This window comes from Nicotiana sylvestris, chromosome 3 (genome assembly GCF_000393655.2).
Source record: "Nicotiana sylvestris chromosome 3, ASM39365v2, whole genome shotgun sequence".
In the NCBI taxonomy this organism is placed as follows: Eukaryota; Viridiplantae; Streptophyta; class Magnoliopsida; order Solanales; family Solanaceae; genus Nicotiana; species Nicotiana sylvestris.
Genome location: NC_091059.1, coordinates 154302800 through 154318905, shown reverse-complemented (window position 1 = coordinate 154318905; position 16106 = coordinate 154302800). Strand labels below are relative to the sequence as shown.

Genomic DNA, 16106 nt, shown 5'->3' with positions numbered 1-16106 from the left:
AACCCCCAACCACCTGCTACTTCCTCTCCAACCCAATCGAGTTCTGGTTCTCACCGAAGTCATAAGACTTAGAACCCCAAAAAGTTTGTTGCTACAATCTCTCCTTTTGCCTCGCTGGAAAAAATAGCAGAGGGAGAAACAGTAGATGGAGATGAGGGTCGGGAAGTCTCTAGTCATAAAGTTGAAGAGAGCACTAAGACCCAATAGGATGCGGTTCGTAGTAGTGAAGGTTTAGCAACGACCATTCCAAGCTTCAATTTGAACATCGCCAAACTACAGGTAATATTCCTCTTGTGTCTTCTGAATCTACATTGGGATTAAATCAATAAGAAGCCACTGAAAATATGTTGTTAATCGTTGCTGAGGGGAGTTTGGTTGGTGGTTATGAGGGTGTCAATGAGACCATTAGGTCTCGTGAGGAAGGTGAAGGTCCTCAAGAAGAGAGTAGGAAACTGGTGGAAGAGGGTAGGGAACTGGTGCCCGTTGAAAATCTGGCACTGGACAGTACTACTGGGGAAACAAATGAGGGACCTGATCCCTCAGCCCAAGAGGAGCCCTCTACTCCTACTTGGGATGAAACTCCTCACTCTTCAAAAGAGCCCCAGGTCAATACTAATCTTGCTCCCTCCCCTCACTTTGATGCTGAGCCATTAACCATGGTTTTTCTTGAGATGAAATCTCTTTATGAGGAAGAAAATGAGAACAGTGAGGAGGATTATGACAATGTGTATGTTGCAAGCTTTATTGCGGCTAGGAGTATAGGGGCAACTCCCAAAGAGCCCACTCTTAAAAGACCTACTACTAGACTGCAATAGAAGGAAGCACTTGAGTCTGTTCTGAAGAAAAACAAAGAATAGAAGAAGAGAAGAAGAAAAGAAGGTCGGTAAAGGGTGGAAAACAGGTGAATGAAGAGGAAGTGCCTCCAGCACTAGTTGTTGATATTGATGAAGAGGAGAATGAGGAACCTGATTCCTTAATTCGTAAGTCCTCTAAGAAACCTGCAATTCCAAGATCGAGGAGAAAGTCATCTATGAAAAATGTTGAGGTAGAAGAGTCTGGGGAGAAGGTGTCTGAGAAGTCTGGTAAGAAACTGTCTGAGAAATCTGCAAAGAAAGAGAAAAGTGTGAGAAAGTCTGTGAAAAAGAAGGCTGGTGACAATGAGGAACCTGGTTCCTCCAAGAAGGCCAAGGTGGGTGTGGCCAAGGATGAATGAAGAGAAAACCTGAGAAAACAGAGGGTGCTGAGGGGTATAACATTTGCTATATTTGCCCATGATATTCTTGACATGACAGAGATGCGCTAACTGGTTGATATTTGTGAATTTCAGCAGTTGACACACTTGTTCACAAATGAGAGCCCTAATTATGTTTCTTATTATATTTTGATGATTTAACAAACTTAATGATAAGAGCCATATCGGGAACCTGTCACACATCTCAAAGTGCTCAAAAATAATAAGTCTCAAGTCGGGCACAAGTTCCAACAATTAAAGTCAAGGAAACGACAAAGGGAACAGATGGACATCAGTTCCCTTGCTGACCGTACCAATCAACTCCCCACAGCTGTAAAGTTGCTGTAACTGTTCCTCTGCACACATGCAATAAGGCAAACAGTGCAACAATCACTTTATGGGGAATGCCCTTGTACCAAATGTGCTTGCATCATCCAAGTGACATCACTTGGGTAATATTAACATGAAGCAAAGGAAAAACACACTCTTGCACATTTCCAAAATTAATCAAGTTTCCTCTCAAGTGTGTGGCGATCTTGCAAGTGACTTTTAGGGCTTCAAGAATAGAGAACAACATAACAAAGGACCAGTTTCCTGCATTGAGTTATTATATGTCATTAGTTGTGTTGCACCTTTGTTAAAGTAATTTACTTGTAATTCCTACTTAGCTTAGCTATAAGCATTGTGTAGGAAACCTTTTGTAAACCATAAACCTTGTATCTGTGTCTTGGCTAGAGTTAGTCGAGTTGTAAGCTTTGTAATAGAGTTATTACAAAGGGGCTTGTAATAGAGTTATTACAAGTGAGTAAGGGATTAAGAGTTTAATTCCTAGGTTACAATAGTTTGTAATCTGAAGTTTGCTCAGTAGTAATGTTGAAATCCTACGAGTGTAGGTCATGGTTTTTAATCTCGTGAGCTGGGAGTTTTCCACGTAAAGCTCCACTATGTTATTTACATACTGATGTGTGTGTGTGTGTTCTATGGGAAATAATAGGGAACCAAGTTCTCTATATAGTTTTGTGGACCTTTAGTTTCTGTCATAATGGAGGTGGAGTACGATGATTCTGTTATACAAGAACAAGGGTGATATCCAAAACTGCAATAACTATAGGGGTATCAAACTGTTTAGTCATACTATGAAAGTTTAGAAGAGGGTGGTGGAAGTTAGGGTGAGGAGAGTGTGTCTATTTTCGAGAATCGATTTGGATTCATGCTGGGGAGATCGACTACGGAAGCCATTCATCTGATGAAGCGGCTTCATTCCTTGACTTCTTTTCTCAGTCGGAGATTGGTAGAGCAATATAGGGAGAGGAAGAAGGACTTACATATAGTGTTTAAAGACCTAGAAAAGGCGTATGATAAAGTCCCGAGGGAGGTTCTGTGGAGATGTATGGAGGTTAGAAACGTTCTAGTAGCTTACACTAGAGTGCTCAAGGACATGTATGATGGTGCTAGAATTTGGGTGATGAATATAGGAGGTGACTCAAAATACTTTCCAGTTGTGATATGGTTGCACAAGGGATCGACTCTTAGCCCATTCTTATTTACCTTGGCGATGGATGTGTTGATGCGTACATTCAAGGGGATGTGTCATGGTAGGTGTTATTTGCCGATGACATAGTGCTGATTGATGAGACGTGGGCTGGAGGTTTAGAGACAAGCCCTAGAGTATAAATGTCTCAAGTTGAGCATGACCACAACGAAATACTTGGAGTGCAAGTTCAGTGACATGACTCATGAAGCGGACGTGGATGTGAAGCTTGATACTCAAGTCATCCTGAGAAGGGGTAGTGTCAAATACCTCGGGTCTATAATCCAAGGTGACAGTGAGATTGACGATAAGGTCTCTCATCGTATTGGTGCAGGGTAAATGAAACAAAGGCTCACACTCGGTATTTTATGTGATAAAAATATGCTACCAAGACTTAAGGGTAGGTTCTACAGAGTGGTGGTTAGACTTACTATGTTGTATGAGGCTGAATGTTGGATGTTCAAAAGAAGATGAAAGTAGCATGAATGAGGATGCTAAGATGAATGTGTGAGCATACCAGGAGAGATACGATTAAGAATGAAGTTATTCGGGACAAAGTGGGAATAGTCCCCGTGGGGGACAAAATGCGAGAGTTGAGGATGAGATGGTTCAAGCACGTGAAGAGGAGGAGTACAGATGATCCTTTTAGGAGGTGTGAGAGGTTGGCCATGTCGGGTCTGAGAAGAGGTAGAGGTAGGCCAAAGAATTATTAGGGAGAGGTGATTAGGCAGCACATGGCGCTACTTCAGCTTACTGAGAACATGACCCAAGATACAAGGGTGTGGAGGTCGAGGATTAGGGTAAAAAGCTAGTAGGTAGTTGAGAATTTCCGTTCTTTACTAGTAGTATTAGTAGTACTCTGGTATTTTCGTATTCTTTGATCTCTAGTATTTGCCTATTATCTCATTCGCTTCGAGTATCATATTTCCCTGATTGTTACTATTTGATGCTACTTTTTCTTTTTCGGCTTCCCTTTTTTCCCCATTTTTCCTTATCGTCCTTTGTCTCCCTCTTCTTTCTTTCTTTCTTTCTTTCTTTCTTTCTTTCTTTCTTTCTTCTTCTTCTTCTTCTTCTTGAGCCAAGGGTCTATCGGAAACAACTTTTATACCTCTTCAGATATTGGTAAGGTCTGCATACACACTACCATCCCTAGACCTCACTTGTGAGATTATACTGGGTATGTTGTTGTTTGGTAACTTTGTTGTCCTAAAATAAATAAAAGTGATTTTGGTATGATAATCTCATAAGTTGGGTGACCATCCAAGGAATTTACTCCTAGGCTAGGATTACTTTTTCTTATTCAGGCAATCAAACACATTAGTTATGCCGATATTATTTATTTTTAATCCCGCGCTAACCATACACCATATCATTTTAAGTAGAATTTTGTGTTGTGATTATTTTTCCTAGCAAACATACTCCCTCCGCTTACTTTTACTTGTCTACTATTCTACAAATACATTTTCACTTTTACTTGTCCCCTACACTAAATCAAGAGAAAGATAACTTTTTTTCCTCTTTTACTCTTATCATTAACTATTCAATCCCCAATACTTCTAAAAATACTATTATAATTATTATGGGTAAAATTGTAAAATATATATTTCATTTATGGAGTGCAAAGTGAAGAGTGGACAACTAAACGGAGGTATCTGAGAGGCCAAACACTAGTGTTGTTGTTGGAATGTTTGCACAAAGTAGTCCAGAAATGGACCATTTGAAAGCTGTAAAGAAAGTGTTAAAAACCATTTGTGCCTTATGTGTTTCGCCACACTGCCATGCCAAATCCTAGGATTATTAAGAATGTTCATATCAATCATTAGAATCCTGATGACTCAATCATTAGGATCGTTATACGCTATTTGGAGAACTCCAGTCTAATGGAGAATTTAAAACTTTAGTGACCATTCAGGATCTTTGCCAAGAGTATGGAATATGCTAGATGAAAGATACCTCTCGTGGGGATCATGTTTCAGTTCAGTTAGTACATTTAGGTTATTCAGTTTCACCAATTTGACAATAATCTAACAGTTACTATGTCCAACAAGAAGTTGTTGGTGAGGCAGGTTGATCACAACTATTCCGCAAATAGACCCAGCTTAATTGATAAAGTGCAATAAGAGAGGAAAACTAGAGAGAATTACGATCACAATTACTAGAATAAACTTCATAAGTTTTCATAAACTCAAAGGAAGCATAAATAAGAGCGATCACAATTTTGATACATCTCTGAAGGGCAAACCAAGAAGGTTTGCAAGACTAGTTATATTCTATCATTCCACTCTCTAAGTTAATGTATGGCAAAATGGTTTGCCTTGTAAGCCTCACTTCTCAGTTTCACCCATCAAGCGATTTTCTGGAAGTGTCTGCAAAGCTGGTCTTGAACTTGCCGCCTGCAAATGAAAAACATTTTTAGTATACTCTCTTAACATTTAATAGCTACCTGAAAAAGTATGACGGATTCAAGAAAATTAAGGAATGAAGAAGGGATTTCTCACCTTTGTGTTAGTGCTATCCATTATTTTAGGATCTTTTGAAATATGCATCTCTTTCAACATTTTTGTAAGCTGCCTCAAGCTTAAATCTTGCAAGGATTGCTTACTGTTATTGCCAGCATTGTTTTTGTTTTTCTTCAACTTCTCTTTTGTCAGGACGAATTTTCTGCCACTGTTATCTATATTCTCCTTGTCATCATGGATCTGAGCCACTTTTGTTGCTGCTGATGCTTTGCTCATGGACTTCTTCATTGGTGTCTTGCTTGAAGATATCTTCACTGGTGTCAAACAGCTTGTTTCTGTGATGAGAACAGGGTTCACTGTTGTCGAGGCAGACGGAATATGCACTGGTTCCAGTATCAAAGTGGAGACAGATTTTGAGGCAGCATTAGGTATAGGCGAAGCCACAGGGGAATGAGCAGCAGGATCCAAATCAGCCTGTGCATCATCAACTTCAAATTCTTTTATGGGTTCTTCTCCAGCAAATTCTATGTTAGCTTCTGAAACATCTTTCAGAAGATGAAGACCTTCACTCGCCTTAGCCTCCATCTCACGGTTCAACTGCCCGAACAAATTCATATCAAGAACATCCAAGTTAGTTTCTGCATTAAAACTTTCAACTTCTCCCATTGAATTGGCATTAGGAACAAGAGAAACCAAGGGGAAAAGAGGAGCAGCAGCAGTATTATCCACATCAGCCTCATCACCGTCAACTTCAGATTTGTCCATCAGTTTGTCTCCAGGAAGCTCTACATTAGCTTCTGAAACATCTTTCAAACACTGAAGATTTCCACTAACATTTATCTCCCCCTTTTCTTTCTTGTGTTCCATCAACTCTCCTTCTCCTGCATCATCAGAATTAGATTCTGTTCCATCATCCACTTCACATTCATATATCTCATCATCATGGTTTTCCTCTGCAACATTATCTTCCTCAAAATCAAAGATTTCGTCCCAGTGGGGTTGATTTTCTTGGGTCAACTCCTGGCTTTTGTTCTGAATATCTTCGTCTTTTGTTTCTCCCTCTCCATCATTCACTTCCTTTGCAGCAGATCCTTCTATTTGTTTATTTCCGTTCACTTCGTTCATGGACTCAATTTGATTCTCATTCTCAGAGTTGAATGCATCAACAACTGCAAAATTGAGATATCATGTCATAAAGTGCTATGAAGATGATAGCATTCTAACAAAAATGTGCAGTAGGTCACAAGAGAAATACAAATAACTACTTTAGCCCTACCGCTATCTTCAAGGAGCTCAACGTCCATCATTTTAGAATGCAGACCCCCAGATTCCTCTTCGCCAGAAACCATTTGTATCCCGTTTTCAAGTACATTATCTTCTTTTGCATATACTTCTTCAGGCCCTGCAACAGTTAATTTCTTTTAATGGCAGCAAAGCAAGGAGTAGTTGGTTGGGACTAACGGGAAGAATGAGAAGTATATACAACAGTGACAGCGAATCAAGTAATTGTCAAAGGAGTACATGGATGAGCAGAAAAAATTGATTCTCATCATCCTTTTTTTTATGTACTAAGAAGGCAACTGATTTTATCACATATCAATATTCCCGGAGAACCAAAACTATTTTAAGCATGGAATTCATGGTAATACCCTGAGAATAACACATACCGTTGTTACTGTGATACGGTACTTCTACCTCCAAGCCCTTTTCTGCTTCTTTGTTCAAGACATCAACTGCAAGGCTATCGGCACTTACTTCTTGAACACCAACTTCCACTTCCATTAAGTTTTCTACCAAGACATTTGAATCTTGAACTGATAAAATCTCTGAAGCTTTATCGACATCCAAACTCTCTTCTGCTGCTTTCAAATCAATACCTGTGGCAATGTTGCAGTCAGAACTCAGAGAAAACAGCATCTTAACAAAGTATATCACAAAAGGGAAAAGGAAACTTATTATTTCAGATATTACCATTTCTATCTAATTCTTCATTCTCATGACTAGAATGCTGCTTAGAGTCCACCTCCAAATTTTCATTATCGTCTTCCGAATACGCATCATACGTAATGGATCCCGATTTTTCGTTCTCTTGTGTGATTGATTCAGAGCCAGTTTTCCCAGCTAACCTAGTTGATCGACGGGTGCTATTCACTTGCGTGACTGAAGTCTTTGCCTTCACTTCCCTTCTTCGGCTAGTATGCCCAGCTGCTGGTGTCTTTGGAACCTCTTTCTTTTCCATCTCAACCTGATCACCAATGTGCTCATCTGATTCACATTCTTTCATTGAGGTTTCCAATTTCGAACGAACTGAAGTTGCTGCAGCCCTTCTTCTTCTGGTAGTTGGCAAGGCAGGAGTCTCAATCATCTCAACCTTTGCTTCATTGACAGCTTTGGCCGTCGTTCCTCTTGCTCTCCCGCCAGTCCTAGTCGAGGTACAAGGTACACTCGCTGATACTTTTTTCGACTTTTCAGGAGACACCATGGACGCGGAGTCTGCAGTTTCCGATTCACATGGATTCAGGAACTCCTCAATACCATCGACCTGCACATAAATGTGAAGCTCAATTCTCCTTCGGAAGCAAAACAATAAAATTGTCCAAATAGTTGTAAACAGATGTAGGATAACTGATATTTGAAGAATAAATCTTGCAAATTTTAGTAAAAGTAGTTTTGACGCTAATATAGTTGGCAAATAATCCTTAACAGACTATATCAAAATTACATATATGCACTGAGTTTCAGTGTAAAAATATTCACATAATCAGGTTATTTATTACTCATTATTAAAGGTAAATCTCTTGGTAATTGGTAATCTGATAAAAGTGGTTATTACACGTTAAAAATCATTGATAGAGTAAAAAATAAACACTGCATGTATACTTAATCTATGCAATAATAGCTATAGAAAGCAGCTTCAACATTGAGTCAGAGACGACAAGACAATAAATGGAATGGAAAAATGAACTTTAACCTTCATGCATAATTAATTGTAAAAAGCAGAATTCTACATACAGAGTTCCCAACAAAAATATCAAGCTGGAAACAGCTTTCATTTGTATCAGTTCCGTTCAATACATCTTAAATATACAATTCAATAATATTAAGTTGAAAACAAACACACACATTTTTTATTTGCAGCCCTAGTTATGTTCATTTTCATTAATTTTAGACGAACTCATCAAAATCCACTAAGCAAAAGAGCATATCATGAATATTTTCGATGTTCGATTAAAATACTTACAGTGTCGAGAGAAGCGAGCGCATCAGCCATGGCGACATTAGTGATGTTAGCTGGGATTTTGTTCTTCTTACAAAGAGCTTGGAGCTCTCTCCTTGTGAGGCTGTGGAAATCCATTGGAATTGTCACTGGAAATGATTGAAGATTGATGTGATCTTTTGATTATGGTGAAGCCTAGGTACTACTTTTGGGCGTTTTCTGAATGAGAGGGATGGGACAGGTGAGGGACATATATATACTTGAAAAGGTGACCGTTGGAGCGGAGATTCAAATTTTGAACTTTTTCTTTTTAGTTAATTCCAGCCCATATGGGCCTTGCTTTTCGGAGCTTACCCAAACCACAGAATAAATGGGCCCTGATGTTTTTGTGTCCAATAAGCCCGCCTGCTGAAGAAAAGAGGCCGTGCTAAAGTTTTCAGTGACAGCTTTGTCATTAGGGATTCTTCTTGTTATTATCCGTTCTAGCTATTTTCACCCAAAAAGCGTACCATTAGATAAGTGTATTTTTTTGGGAATCTTACAGAAATGTCCCAAAAAAGTTCCAACTTATCAACTTCTAGCCATTAATTATACTTATCAAAACTAGCCAAGGACATATAAAAATTGAAAATCCAAAGAAATAAGGTTATTTCTTTACAAAATCACACACAAAGATCTCTTTCCATATTTTAAGTGTGATTAGCAATATTAGATACAAGACGAAAAAGAAAATTTCATGAATGAGATAACAAATAAGGTGATGAAATACAAAATATATATATATATATATATACAAGATTCAAAAAATCTAAGCAAAAAAGGACATTTTTCAATGGGTATGTTTGGGATTCATTGAAAACATATAGATGAATCAATATACAAAATTTGAGAAAAACTTAGGTGATTTGGACTGAATTGGTATCAAGATTCGTCGTTAAAACTCGAGTTCAAAAATTCCTTATGCGACATATGTATCAAACATGTATCACGCATGTATCTCATACGTAGATATACATGGGGACATACATGTGATACACAATTGATATAAATATGATACATATCTGATACATATATCATTTTTTCATGATCATCTTCTATTTTGAATTTTTCAATTCAATCCACCTCAAAACTCCACCAAATCATCCCAAAGCTAAAATTCAAGCTCCTTAATATGTACCAAATCTATTCTAATAACAATCACTCAAAAGAACACAAAAATTTGACTTCTTTTTTGCTATAAATAGCTAATTGGTTGATATTAGTAATATTTTATGAATTGACCAATTTTTATAATATGCTACTTATAAATGGACATAGCTAGTATTTTTCCTACTTTTTTCCTTCACTAAAAGAAAATTCTACGGATTTTTTTCTAGTAAAGATTTACACCTTATTTATTAAATATACATTTAAGACGGTGTTATAAATTATATTTTATCTATAGTGAATATCTATCACTTTAGAGAAATATTGAGTATTATTACTTTATGGCTAAGTCACTTTAGAGAAATATTAGTCATTGAAACTTTGTGGCTAAGTTAATTTTTCTCTATAAATAGAGGGGTTTTATTTATGGTATATGATCCCAGAAGATAATAAGAAATTACTTCTCTCTTTACTTTTCGTCTACAATATTTTTATTTTATCACGATTCAACATCAATTGAATTTATTGATAGTTTCTCATTTTCTTGAGTCTCAGACTCATTGATTTCTTCACGAATCTCGGGATTCTTCAAATATTAGATTTCTTTATGAGATTCTTTTGCAGCGTCATCTTGACCATGCATTTCTTTTTTCTAGGATTTCGATCATTAGGACCCAATAGTCTGCTACGCTTCAGGCGTGCTTTGGACTCATTAGCTATGATACTAGTAGATGGTCCTACTCCTATAGTGACATCAATTCGAATCGGAACATTCTCTGTTGGGATATATGAATTTTACGGATTTTTCTCTAGTAAAGATTTACACCTTATTTATTAAATATACATTTAAGGGGGTGTTATAAATTGTATTTTATCTATAGTGAATATCTATTACTTTAGAGAAATATTAAGTATTATTACTTTATGGCTAAGTCATTTTAGAGAAATATTAGTCATTGAAACTTTGTGGCTAAGTTAATTTTTCTCTATAAATAGAGGAATTTTATTTATGGTATATGATCCCAGAAGATAATAAGAAATTACTTCTCTCTTTACTTTTCGTCTACAATATTTTTATTTTATCACGATTCAACATCAATTGAATTTATTGATAGTTTCTCATTTTCTTGAGTCTCGGGCTCATTGATTTCTTCACGAATCTCGGGATTCTTCAAATATTAGATTTCTTTATGAGATTCTTTTGTAGCGTCATCTTGACCATGTATTTCTTTTTTCTAGGATTTCGATCATTAGGACCCAATAGTCTGCTACGCTTCAGGCGTGCTTTGGACTCATTAGCTATGATACTAGTAGATGGTCCTACTCCTATAGTGACATCAATTCGAATCGGAACATTCTCTGTTGGGATATATGAATTTATTATCCTTTTCAAATATGTAAATACATCAGGCATTTGATGGAGCATTTTCATACATACTCATTTTTAGAGCTACCATTGAAGTTATATTTGCATTGCATAAATTTTTGCAAAGTGTACTCGCTAGAACTGAAGTAGTTCAATCTCTTTAACGAAACTTCAGAAATCAAATCTAAAAATCTTCTATCTTTCAACTGTAACTTCAGAAATTTGGGTCTTAAGTAGTTCAATTTCTTCAATGCAATTAAATTTGAAGAAATGCAACTTCAGAAATTTGAATGTTAAGTAGTTCAATCTCTTCAATGCAACTTCAGATTTTGATTCTTAAGTTCTGAAACATAAACTTGTTATTCGAATTTTAATAATCCAACACACGATCCAATGCCCAAATCTATTTCAAATGAGCTCAAATTTAAAATATAATTTTTGAATATTTCAATTATCAAATTGTTAAAATAATAATAAATTTAACAATTTTATTTTGGAACTAAGAAGAAGAAGAAGAAAGCAGTAAAGAAGAATAAAAAGGTATATGTATCCAAGTTACCCAAAAATTGAGTGTCAAATAATTTTTTTAAAAAAATAGGTACAAATTCAATGGGTGAGCAAAATTGAGCGCCACATGAAAGTTTCAAGTTTTTGCTGATTTAGCTTTGTTATTATCTGTCTATTTTATTTAAGATTACAAGTTGAGATGATTATCTATCGATAAAGATTTATTTTTAATACTAAATTTTTTATCGTAAAATATTATCCCAATATTAGTCATTTTTAAACTTTGTATTATATCAAACTTTTAGGAGATATGGGGCCAACCTTTTTATTCCCAAATATCTAATACAAAAAATATTTAATTTTCAATTCGTGTGATTGGATTAATCTTTAAAAAATCGTGATAAAAATATATTTTATTTTTTAATTTCATTATTAGGTCAGAAATGACAATATGAGTCCTCATAAATTACAGTAACGTATTTGAAAACATCTGTAAGACGAGATTTTTTTCATTTTTTGAGTTAGTTAGATCTTTGGGAATAATATTCATCATTTTCAAAAAAACTTTTCTTTAATATTTATTTTATAATTCTATATAACTCAAATAAATTATCAAATAATACTTGCGTGACTTTTTTAAGTTATGAACTCATTGATATAGGCACACACACAAAATGTGTATTCTAAGACTAGTTATATTAAAAGCACGAAGGAAAATATCATCCACTTTTTTTATCCTTTAAAAATAGAATTCACACTTAGGTAGAATAGTCATCTAATTAATATACTAATATTTATAAATTATAAATTAACTACAATTATAGTTATTAAGATTTTTATATTTATTGTCACGACCCTAAACCCGGACCCGGTCGTGATGACGCCTCTCGTGAAGACAAGGTCAGCCGACACTTTCTATTTTTCCAATTATTAACAATTTAGCATTTAGAAACAGTCTAAACATGAATAGATAATCCAAAGTAGCATATAATATCATAAATACGCGGAAGAACAACCCAACACAGCTCTAACCGGGGTGTCACTAGTCATGAGCATATATAAAACCTAATACAAGTCTGAAAGGTCTACAACTAGTACAAAAGTCTGATATGAGATAGAAATAATAAAGAGGGAGAAACACGGGTATGCGGACGTCAAACAGCTACCTCGTGAACTCCGAATGTCCGCCGGGAGCTCTCAACTCGCACTGGCAGGATCAGCAGCGCCTGAATCTGCACACAGGGATGCAGAGAGTAAAGTAAGTACTCCAACTCAGTGAGTAACAAATGTAAATAAAGACTGAAAGCAAGAAATCACGTAAGGCGCAAAGCATTCTATAATGAAGCAGTAAAACCAAGTAAAATCAGTGAATCAGTGAAAGATAGGTAAAATTATTTATCTCAAATGTAGTTTCATGAAAAGCCTTTTCAATGATTAAGCATGTAATTGACAGTCAATTAAGAAAAATAACCACATAAAGGTTCGCCCCTCGGGCACAGTATCAACAAATTCGCCCCTCGGGCAATATTTCAGAACAGTACCAGACCCTCGAGCATTCACATAGAACAATACCAGCCCTCGGGCTCAGTCTCACATCACAATGGGTACCCGCGCTCACTGGGAGTGTGCAGACTCCTGGAGGGACCCCTTACGGCCCAAGCGCAATATCAAGCCACCTAGTGGCATCATCACTAGGCCCTCGGCCTCATATCAATCAAGCCACCTCGTGGCGTACATATCTCAGGCCCTCGGCCTCATAATCAGTATCAAATGTTTCCTCACAACATAGACCCTCGGCCTTACTCAGTCAAAAATCCTCACAAGCCACTCGGGCAGTAGTGAAACATGTTTCTTAGTCCAAAAATATCATTTAAAAGATCATGTAAGTGTTAAAAATAGAGTAAACATGGCTGAGTACGAGAACAATGAAATATAACATGACTTAGTTCAAGTATAAAGTCAAAACAGTGAGGAAATACCAGTAAAAATCCCCGAAGGGCTCAAATAGTTGGCACAAGACCCAAATATGACATTCAACCCAAATAATGATGAAAACAAGTAGATTTCAGTCAAATACGCGGTAAAATCATCAGTCGGGACAGACTAAGTTACAATCCCCAATAGTGCACGACCCCACGCTCGTCATCAAGCGTGTGCCTCACCTCAATATAGCACTACGATGTGCAATCCGGGGTTTCAAACCCTTAGAACATCATTTACAATCATTACTCACCTCGAACCGGCTAAATCTCTAGCTCGCAACGCCTTTGCCCCTTGAATAGGCTTCCACGCGTGTCGAATCTATCCAAAATCAGAACGAGGACGTCATAATATACTAAGGAAACGAAACCCAAGCGAAAACAATCAATAAATGGCACAAATCCCGAAATTACCAAAACTCGACCCCCAGGCCCACGTCTCAGAATTCAATAATTTTCACATCAACGGATTGCTTATCTCCCCACGAGTTCATACATATCAAAAACATCAAAATCCATCCACAAATGACCCTTCAAATCCCAAATGTTTGGTCTCAAATTTCAAGCCCTATCTCTTCAATTTTAGGCTTAGATTCCATGATTTTTTTCTAGGCGTAATTCATATAATAATCGAGCTTTTAGTCCAAAATCCTTACCTCGAAATGTTTCCCCTTGAATTCCTCTTCAATCTCCTTCAAAAATCTCCAAAAACGATCAACTATGGAGGAAATAAGCCCCAAAATCGCGGACAAGACGAGCTTAAAAACATTCCGCCCAGGCATTTATTCCTTCTTCGCGAATGCGGTCAAACCCTCGCATTCGCAAAGCACAAATTTACTTTGACCAACTTTCCTCTTTTGCGAATGCGACATGACCATCGCGAACGCAATGGTTCCTCAGACATACACTTCGCGAACGCACTCCATCTCCCGCGAACGCGATGAACAAATTGACCTTAAACCCAGCTGACCAAAAGACTCTACGTGAACGCGACTGCCATATCGCGAATGCGATGCTCCAATACTTAGCCCCTCGCGAACGCGGAGCTCCCATCGCGACTGCGAATGCTTAATCTTTGCCTTCCCCAACTGACTCTTCGCGAACGCGAGGGTCCACTCGCGAACGCGAAGGGAAAAATCCCTGCAACAGCTGAACAGAATTTCTGCAATAATCCGTAGCTGTAAAATGATCTGTTCGACCCCTCGAAACTCACCCGAGGCCCCCAGGACCTCAACCAAAGGTACAAACACATCCTAATACCTTATTCAAACTTGTTCCAATCATCAAAATACCTCAAATAACATCAAATCACCCAAAACACATCGGATTCAAGCCAGATTTCCTAAAAATCTTCTGAATTCCACTTTTGATCAAAAACCCAACCAAACCACGTCCGAATGACTTGAGATTTTGCACAAACACAATGGAACTACTACAAATCTCGGAATTCCATTTCGACCCCTATATCAAAATCTCGCCTACTAACCGAAAATCGTCAAATTATCAACTTCGCCAATTCAAGCCTAAATCTACTCCAAACCTCCAAAACTCATTCCGATCATGCTTCTAAGTCATAAATCACCTCCTGAAGATAACCAAACCATCGGAACTCACATACGAGCCCTCTAACACATAAGTCAACATCCGGTTGACTTTTCTAACTTAAACTCACTCTAAAGAGACTAAGTGTCTCAAATCTTGCCAAATCCTTTCCGAATTTGATCCGACCAACCCGATACCACAAAACACAGATAACGAAGCGTAAAGAAGCAAAAATGGGGGAAAGAGAGCGGTAACTCATGAGACGACTGGCCGGGTCGTCACATCCTCCCTAACTTAGACAAATGTTCGTCCGCGAACGAATCAAGAAACATACCTGAAGCCTCAAACGGGTGAGGATATCTGCTCCGCATCTCCCGCTCAGTCTCCCAGGTATCCTTCTCTACGGTCCGACCTCTCCACTGCACTTTCACTGAATCTATATCCTTTGAACTCAACTTTCAATCCCGACGACCCAAAATTGCTACTAGCTCTACATCATAGGTCAAATCATCATCCAACTGAACCGTGCTGAAATCTAGAACATGAGATGGGTCCCCAATATACTTCCGAAGCATAAAAACATGAAATACCGGATACTTACTCGACAAGCTGGGTGGCAAAGCAAGCTCATAAGCCACCCCCTAATCCTCCAAAGCACCTCAAAAGGCCCAATGAACCGCGGACTCAATTTCCCTTTCTATCCAAATCTCATAACACCCTTCATGGGAGAAACCTTCAACAGAACCTTCTCACCAACCATGTAGGACACATCTCGAACCTTCCTGTCCGCATAACTCTTTTATCTCGACTGCGCTGTACGAAGTCTCTCCTGAATCACCTTCACTTTCTCCAAGGCATCCTGTACCAAATCAGTCCCCAATAGCTTAGCCTCACCGGGCTCGAACTAACCAACTGGAGATCTACACCGTCTCCCATACAAAGCCTTATATTGAGCCATCTGAATACTCGACTGGTAGTTATTGTTATAAGCAAACTCTGCTAGCGGTAGAAACTGATCCTATGACCCTCCGAAATCAATGACATAAGCACGCAACATGTCCTCCAATATCTGAATAGTATGCTCGGACTGTCCATCCATCTGAGGATGAAAAGTTGTGCTCAACTCAA

General features: G+C 37.7%; 2 protein-coding genes across 2 annotated transcripts; one reads left to right on the top strand and one right to left on the bottom strand.

The window, feature by feature from the left end:
* Positions 1 to 344: 344 nt before the first annotated feature.
* Positions 345 to 1213, top strand: LOC138888200 (protein PXR1-like). The gene is made up of 2 exons (XM_070170018.1): positions 345 to 756; positions 843 to 1213. Exons 1-2 carry the CDS (start codon positions 345 to 347, stop codon positions 1211 to 1213), a joined length of 783 nt encoding a protein of 260 aa, XP_070026119.1.
* A 3701-nt stretch (positions 1214 to 4914) lies between these two features.
* LOC104243069 (uncharacterized) lies at positions 4915 to 8663 on the bottom strand. Its single transcript, XM_009798195.2, has 6 exons — positions 8463 to 8663; positions 7193 to 7763; positions 6889 to 7098; positions 6498 to 6623; positions 5261 to 6390; positions 4915 to 5155 (listed from the first exon to the last, which is right to left on the bottom strand). Exons 1-6 carry the CDS (start codon positions 8574 to 8576, stop codon positions 5087 to 5089), a joined length of 2220 nt encoding a protein of 739 aa, XP_009796497.1. The 5' UTR covers positions 8577 to 8663; the 3' UTR covers positions 4915 to 5086.
* Between the last annotated feature and the right edge of the window lie 7443 nt (positions 8664 to 16106).